This window comes from Durio zibethinus, unplaced genomic scaffold, assembly GCF_047325235.1.
Source record: "Durio zibethinus cultivar Kanyao isolate XHJ-2024 unplaced genomic scaffold, ASM4732523v1 HiC_scaffold_158, whole genome shotgun sequence".
NCBI lineage: Eukaryota > Viridiplantae > Streptophyta > Magnoliopsida > Malvales > Malvaceae > Durio > Durio zibethinus.
In genome coordinates this window covers 42,952-52,001 of record NW_028322781.1, presented here as the reverse complement: position 1 = coordinate 52,001, position 9,050 = coordinate 42,952, and the positions used below count along the sequence as shown (strand labels likewise).

At 34.1% G+C, this 9,050-nt stretch overlaps 1 protein-coding gene across 1 annotated transcript; it reads left to right on the top strand.

Annotated features, from left to right (window-relative positions):
* The first annotated feature begins 17 nt into the window (after positions 1 to 17).
* Positions 18 to 1,889, top strand: LOC149509522 (cytochrome b6). The gene is made up of 2 exons (XM_089757707.1): positions 18 to 306; positions 1,131 to 1,889. The coding sequence occupies exons 1-2, from the start codon at positions 301 to 303 to the stop codon at positions 1,770 to 1,772; spliced, it is 648 nt and encodes a 215-aa protein (XP_089613833.1). The 5' UTR covers positions 18 to 300; the 3' UTR covers positions 1,773 to 1,889.
* Positions 1,890 to 9,050: the final 7,161 nt, after the last annotated feature.

Below are 9,050 nucleotides of genomic sequence, written 5' to 3'. Positions count from 1 at the left end.
GTTGTAGGGGATTTTTTGAAACCATTGAATTCGGAATATGGTAAAGTAGCTCCTGGATGGGGAACGACTCCTTTGATGGGTGTCGCAATGGCTTTATTTTCGATATTCTTATCTATTATTTTGGAGATTTATAATTCTTCCGTTTTACTGGATGGAATTTCGCTGAATTAGATTCACAAGAACCACGAAGCCTCGCTTTTCAATACAAAAAGTGAAACTTTTAGTTCTCGGATTTTTTTTAGCCCATTCTATTTTGGTAGTTCGACCGCGAAATTTTTTTTGTTTCTGTATTTCCGGAATATGAGTGTGTGACTTGTTATAATTGATCCTATTGATAGTACAGAAAATGGGTCTGTCCTCTTGATCGAGATAGTTTTATCCCGTCGGATAGCCATTCTAGTATCTGGAGCACGGAATATATGAAATGGATCACGAAGTATTCGAACTATGATTCATACTTAATATTCAAACCTCGCGGCCGGACTCAAAAAAAAAAAAAATTTTCAAAGAAAGAGGTTTTTTATTTATAAATCGAGAAATTTTTTCTTCTTTCAAACTCTCATTTAGTTTATGCTTATTTTGATCAAAGGACAAACCTTTCTTTTCTTTGTATTTTTATTTATTATATCTATTCTATTCATTGAATAAGTGATGATCCAATAATTCTTACTCAAAGAATCTTTGGACTTAGTTTGAAGGTTTTATTGAATCATCGCGGTTCTGGTATGAATCTGAAGTTTCAATTGATTCATAGGGTCTTAACAAGAGAATTCCTATTAAAAATAAAGAAAACAAGAATAAAGCCACATTCCATATAAATAACAAATCAAAGCAAAGAAAAAGAAAAGAAATAAGTAGGTAAATAGAAGATTCAAGAGGCCTGATCAACATAAAGACGAATGCGCCGACTTGATTTTTTGGCATTATAATTACAACTACAAAAAAGAGCTTTCGGATTTTTACTCTTTTGTGTCTTCAGATAAAATTGAATGAAAAGATTAAGAAGTTTCAAACTTTCTATTCCATATCCGTTTCAGCTATTATTTGGGTGTTTTTGTTTGAGCTGTACGAGATGAAATTCTCATATACGGTTCTCAGGGGGGGAGTCCTCTTGGTTTACCTATCTCAATAAAGTCTATGATTGGTTCGAAGAACGCCTCGAGATTCAGGCGATTGCAGATGATATAACTAGTAAATATGTTCCTCCTCATGTTAACATATTTTATTGTCTAGGAGGAATTACGCTTACTTGTTTTTTGGTACAAGTAGCTACAGGATTTGCTATGACTTTTTACTATCGTCCAACCGTTACTGAGGCTTTTACTTCTGTTCAATACATAATGACTGAAGCTAACTTTGGTTGGTTAATCCGATCAGTTCATCGATGGTCGGCAAGTATGATGGTCTTAATGATGATCCTGCACGTATTTCGTGTCTATCTCACTGGTGGTTTTAAAAAACCTCGCGAATTGACTTGGGTTACAGGCGTGGTTCTGGCTGTGTTGACTGCATCTTTTGGTGTAACAGGTTATTCCTTACCTTGGGACCAAATTGGTTATTGGGCAGTCAAAATCGTAACAGGCGTTCCGGAAGCTATTCCGGTAATAGGATCGCCTTTGGTAGAGTTATTGCGTGGAAGTGCTAGTGTGGGACAATCCACTTTGACCCGTTTTTATAGTTTACACACTTTTGTATTACCCCTTCTTACTGCTGTATTTATGTTAATGCATTTCCTAATGATACGTAAGCAAGGCATTTCTGGTCCTTTATAGAGAATATAGACCATAGCTATATTGTAACCAATCATTTATCTTATTACTTGCCAATCATTTATCTTATTACTTGGGGGAGGAACAATAGTATTTCATTGCTACAAATATGGATTGTTGAAAAAAAAAAAAAAATAAGACATGTATTTGGATATTTCCTTTCAACTCCACAATATTCTATTATTTATTTGATATGACATGAATAGTTGAAGGGAATTCCCCGAAGAGAAAATGGATTATGGGAGTGTGTGACTTGAACTATTGATTGGGCCATGCAGAAATATGCCTTTATCTGCTACATTGGAATTCACAACCAAATGTGTCTTTGTTCCAACCACCGTGTAAGCCCCATACAAAGGATAGGCTGGTTCGCTTGAAGAGAATCTTTTCTATGATCAGACCTGACGATGTCGTGTATGAACAGGGCTCCGTAAGATCCAGTAGAATAAGTGATTTGGCATAATGCAAATTAGATTTTATTTATTTATTTTTATTTTTTTTTTACTTTCTTATCTTAATAGTATGAAAATACATTCATTTCTTCTGCATCGACCCGATTTATTATTATTATACTATCGGAGTGAAACAAGGGATCTAAAGAAGAGCAAAGGCTAGACTATATTAGTAACAAGTAAATCCTTTGTATGTAAAAAATCTCGATATATTTTTGGGATAAAGGTGAATCGCAAGGCCTAAGACGACCCAGAAAGCACTTGATCACGATCAACTTTGTACGCCTACTTGGGTATTGAGCATTTACCTGTAAAAATGGCATTCCTTGGAATGTATAGTTGCAACTTCGTAAAATGGAATCAGGTAACTTTTTTCTTACATATGAAATCATTCATATATGTGTGGATAACATATAGATTCATTTTATATGTATCCGTTTGTATCCATTTGATTCGATTGATTTTTGCTTGAGCCGGATGATGAAAAATTATCATGTCCGGTTCCTTCGGGGGATGGATCTAGAAAAATTCACCTATCCTAATAACAAAAAAACCTGACTTGAACGATCCTGTATTAAGAGCTAAATTAGCTAAAGGTATGGGTCATAATTATTATGGGGAACCCGCATGGCCCAATGATCTTTTATATATTTTTCCAGTAGTAATTCTCGGTACTATTGCTTGTAACGTAGGCTTAGCGGTTCTAGAACCTTCAATGATTGGTGAACCCGCGGATCCATTTGCAACTCCTTTGGAAATATTACCTGAATGGTATTTCTTTCCTGTATTTCAAATACTTCGTACAGTACCTAACAAGTTATTGGGTGTTCTTTTAATGGTTTCAGTACCTGCGGGATTATTAACAGTACCTTTTTTGGAAAATGTTAATAAATTCCAAAATCCATTTCGTCGTCCAGTAGCGACAACCGTTTTTTTGATTGGTACTGCGGTGGCCCTTTGGTTGGGTATTGGAGCAACATTACCGATTGATAAATCCCTAACTTTAGGTCTTTTTTAAATTGAATCAATTTTAAAATAAAATATCATGATGTGCGTATCTAGGGAGTAGTCACTTCAAAGTCAAAGTGAATTCTCCCTAGATACATTTATTCAATTCTGGTCCCAATATATGGATTGTGCTGAAGGTTCAAAATCCATTTTCGTTTTTTTTTTTTTTTTCTAATTTTCTAAAGTAAAAAAAAAAAAAATGAAATAAATCCTAAATCCAATGGATTTAAAATTTTGGTAAATCAATTTCGCAATGCTTTTCTACTTCTTTTCTAGAATGCCCAATATTTGTTTTACATCTTCTATGCGAAAGTGTTCAATTTTCATAAGGTCTTCTTGACTGTTATTCAAAAGGTCCAATAATGTATGTATATTGGACTTTTTGAGACAATTATAGATCCTGGGAGGCAATTCTGATTGGTCAATAAAAATATATTTCAATGCTATTTCTTTTTTCTTTTTTCTTAGTTTAGCTAATCTATCATGAAAAGGAAAAAAAGGTAAAGTAACGTTGTGTTGATTGTTTTCTAAATGTAAGTTTTCTTCTTCCGCATCTAGAAAGGGAATAAATAAATCAATCAAATTCCGAGAGGCTTCATGAAGTGCTTCTTTAGGAGTTAAACTTCCATTTGTCCATATTTCTAGAAAAAGTATCTCCTGTTTTTCATTATCATTCCCATAACAATGAATACTATGATTCGCATTTCGAACAGGCATGAATACAGCATCTATAGGATAACTTCCGTCGTGAAAGTTCTTTGGCGTTTTTATACCGTATCCTCTATTTCTCTCGATTTGTAATCCAATACACAAATCAATTGGTTCGGTTAGGCTAGCTATATGCTGTGTATTATCAACGATTTCCACAGAAGGCGGTAAGATGATGTCTTGAGCAGTTACATATCCGGGACCCTTGGCACAAATAAAGGCGTTACGAGTTCCATACAAATTACTTCTCAATACAATTGCTTTTAAATTCATTAAAATTTCATGTACTGATTCTTGAATACCTACTATGGTAGAATATTCGTGTGGTATTTTCTCAGATTTTGCACGTGTAATACATGTTCCTTCTATTTCTCCAAGCAAAGCTCTTCGCATCGCAATGCCTATTGTGTCGGCTTGGCCTTTCATAAGTGGAGACAGAATAAAGCGTCCATAATAAAGACGCTTACTATCTGTTCTTGATTCAACACACTTCCACTGCAGTGTCCGAGTAGAGACTTTTACTTTCTCTCGAACCATAGTAATATTATTTTATTTGATCAGATCATTGAATCATTTATTTCTCTTGAAATCTCTTTAGTGTTTATTTCTACACACGTTTTTTTTTAGGAGGTCTACAGCCATTATGTGGCATAGGGGTTACATCCCGTACGAAACTTAATAGTATACCACTTCTACGAATAGCTCGTAATGCTCCATCTCTTCCGAGACCAGGACCTTTTATCAGAACTTCCACTCGTCGCATACCTTGGTCTACTACTGCTCGAATAGCATTTCTCGCTGCGGTTTGAGCAGCAAAAGGAGTCCCTCTTCTTGGACCCTTGAATCCACAAGTACCGGCGGAGGAAGAAGAAATTACCTGACCCCGTACATCTGTAATAGTAACAATGGTATTGTTGAAACTTGCTTGAACATGAATAACTCCTTTTGGTATTCTACGTGCACTTTTCCGTGCACTACTGCGCCCATTCCTACGTGAACCAACTTTTGGTATAGGTTTTGCCATATTTTATCATTTCATAAGGATAAGTCAGAGATATATGGATATATCCATTTCATGTCAAAACAGATCTTCTATTTTTATTTGTTCATCGCTTTCTTTAAGATTAGTTTCTTTTCTTTAACTTTAAGGAGTTCTTTTTAGAATAGAAAGATTATCCTTGTCTCTGTTTATGTCTCGGGTTGGAACAAATTACGACAATTCGTCCCCTCCTACGGATTAGTCGACATTTTTCACAAATTTTACGAACGGAAGCCCTTATTTTCATAGTTGTTATTCCTTAAATTTTTCCGAATCTACTTATTGGAAGAAAATAAGTTTCTTGAAATTTTTGAACCTTGAATTGGATCCCCCTGAAAGGAATCTTGAAGTTGAAAAAACTACCTAATCGTTCGAATCCTTGTTGCGGAGTCTATAAATTATACGCCCCCTGGTTGAATCATAAGCACTTACTTCACTTTTGTTGACTCTATCCCACGGTGGTATACGTATAAAACTCGATCGGACCCTTCCTGAAACATAACCTAGAATCAGATCTTCATTATCTAAAGGAATCTGGAGTGGACGTGATTCACTAATTAAACCTCCATGAATCCATTTTTGTTCTTTTATTCCAGGTAAAACTTCCTTGACGTATCAACTACTGTAGGGCAGGAGGAGTTCTATTAGACAACCCGTGCTTTTTTTTTTCACAAATGGAAAGTTTCGGATTCGGATACAATTCGGATGTTAGACAGATTACCATATATAACACAAAATTTCTCCGCCGATTCCTTCTAGTCGAGCCTCCCGGTCTGTCATTATACCCCGAGAAGTAGAAAGAATTACAATCCCCATCCCGCCTAAAATTCTAGGAATTTGTTGATAGTTAGAATAGATTCGTAGACCGGGTCGACTGATCCGTCGTAAATTTAAAATAGTTCTATATGGTCCTTTCCTATTCCTTCTATGCCGTAGGGTTAAAACCAAAAAATATTTGTTTCTTTCCCGATGTTTCCTTATGTTATCGATAAAACCTTCTCGTAAAAGTATTTTAACAATGTTTTCAGTGATGTTAGTAGATCCTATTCGAATCGTTCCTTTTCTATTCATGTCAGCATTTCGTATAGAAGTTATTATGTCAGCAATAGTGTCCTTACCCATGGTAAACTAAAATTATTGTTGCTCCCGAATTTTGATATAACCAACATGTTCTTTTTTTTTTTTTACTTAGTAAAGGTATATACGTGAGACACAATCTACTAATTAATCTATGTCATTTAAATACTCTAATTTAAATACTATAACTATATTGAATTGAGGTCTCGTCTTATAATACCTCAGGAGCTAATGAAACTATTTTAGTGAAATTTAACTGTCTCAATTCCCCGGCGATCGCACCAAAAATTCGAGTTCCTTTTGGATTTCCTTTTTGATCAATGACAACTGCAGCATTGTCATCATATCGTATTATCATACCGTTGTCGCGTTTGAGTTCTTTACAAGTACGTACAATTACAGCTCTGATCACTTCTGATCTTTCTAGAGGTGCCTTTGGTACTGCTTTCTTGATCACAGCAACAATAACGTCACCAATATGAGCATATCGGCGATTACTAGCTCCTATGACTCGAATACACATTAATTCTCGGGCCCCGCTGTTATCTGCTACATTCAAATGGGTCTGAGGTTGAATCATTTTTTTTAATCTCTTCTTTCAATGGAACAAAGGACGAAGAAAAAAAGAAATATTGTTTGTCAAAAAAAAAAAAAAAAGGAAACCCGCAATTGTTTTTTTTATTCCCAAGACTTCTTTCCTTTGGTTCTATATTCCTATCCTGAAATAATGAATTGAGTTTTTATAGGCATTTTGGACGCCGCTATTGAAATAGCCTTTCTTGCTATATTTTCGGCTACTCCGCTCATTTCATAAAGTATTCTGCCCGGTTTAACGACAGCTACCCAATACTCGGGAGATCCTTTCCCCGAACCCATACGTGTTTCTGTAGATCTTACCGTAACTGGTTTGTCTGGAAATATACGTACCCATATTTTTCCACCACGGCGTACATTTCGTGTCATTGCGCGGCGCCCCGCTTCTATTTGTCTAGATGTAATCCAAGCGGGTTCAAGTGCTTGAAGAGCATATCTACCGAAACAAATGCGATTACCTCGATAAGATATTCCTTTCATTCTTCCTCTATGTTGGTTACGAAATCTGGTTCTTTTTGGGTTATAGTTGATGGTTGTTTATTAATTCCATCTCTACTACAGAACTGGACATGAGAGTTTCTTCTCATCCAGCTCCTCGCGAAAAAAATGACTAAAAAATATTTTATTTTATTCTTAAGATATATAGGTAGTTACTGAATAATAGATTGAATCCTGGGATTCTTTGCTTTGAGATTTTATCTGATCTATTTGAGATTTTATCTGATCTATTATAAATTTGTATATCTTGTTTGGATATATATTGGATATATATATAAGTAATTAAACATGGATTCTATTTATAGATAATGTCTTATCTTGTTTTTGTTATAATGTTATAACGAATCTTTATTTTGTTTTGTCTTTTTTTATCATATTCATCTCGGATCGACAAAAATTTAACAATCAAATAAAATGAAAATAAAATTTTTAAAATGAAAATAAAAAAAAAAAATGAAAATAAAATTTTTAAAATGAAAATAAAATTTTCGCGGGCGAATATTTACTCTTTCAATATCTATTTCAGTTGTCGGGTTAACTCATGACCTCTCAGAATCAGAACAGAATAAAAAGAAATGAAGTGGTCTCTGGTTTGTTCCGCCATCCTACCCGATAAATCATTAGGATTCGTTTTCAATAGAATCCTCTGCATTCACGGGTTCCGTCGTCCCCATCGCTTCTCGATTAATGCTTAGGTCTGAATTCTCCAATGGAGCCTTAATTTAATATTTAATAAAAATTTAATATTTAATAAAAATAAAAATTTAATATTTAATAAATAATATTTAATAAAAAAATTTGTTAATTTGTTCTTTAGTCAACCTTCTCAGTCTTTATTGACTTAAGGCTCTTGATTTTTTCTTCGATGAACAGATATTCATCTAATTATTGATGAATCTCTATTGATGCTCTATTACATTGCTCTTTATGAGATGCTTCGTAGACCTTACATATTGGAATCATATATCATTTCATTTCTATTTCTTTTTCTCTCTTTCTCTCATCCTTCTATTTATCCACATACTTTTTTATTTTGCTTCACAATTTAGATATATTCATAATCAGATTGGTTTTTTTTTACTTAACTTAATGCAAAAAAAAAGATTTCAGTTGCTATAATGATATGACCAATATATCATATCTTGACTGATTCTTTGGATCCAGATAATCCGAAGCGATGAGTTGGTTATTAGTGCTATAGTTATTAACTTATACTGTGGTTCGCCCATTTTTTTTTTTGAATCCTAAGCCTAAAAACCCAACGAGTCGCACACTAAGCATAGCAATTATATCAAATGATCAATCAAATTTTTATTTAACCTTATAGAATATAGAATTTAGAACTGCTCATTTTTTTATTGAACATAAAAAAATGAAAGAATTTGTCATTTTTTGTTCTATCGCAGAATAGAACGTAAAGACAAGTAGAGTCTTATTCTTATTATTCTTCATCTATAAATATCTATAAATATCCAAATTTTGATTCCTAATACCCCATAGATAGTTCGAACTCTATAGGAGCAATACTCAATTTTCGCTCCAATCGTTTGTAGAGGAACCCTACCTTCCCGGATCCATTCGACACGCGCAATTTCTTTTCCGTCGATACGCCCTGCAATTTGTATTTGAATTCCTTTTGTATCTGCTTGCTCAGTTAATTCAATAGCCTTTTTCATTGCTTTTCGAAATGAAACTCGATTCTTTAATTGTCCGGCTATAAATTCGGCAAGAATATTAGGGTGCCCGTAAGGATTTGCAATTCTTGTAATAGCAATCTTGAGTTTTCGGTTCATACAATTAAGTTCTTTTTGCACATTCATCTGTAGTTCTTTGAGTTTTCGCGGCCTATCTTCAATTAATAATTTAGGAAATCCCATATAGATTATGACCCGAATTAGATCAATT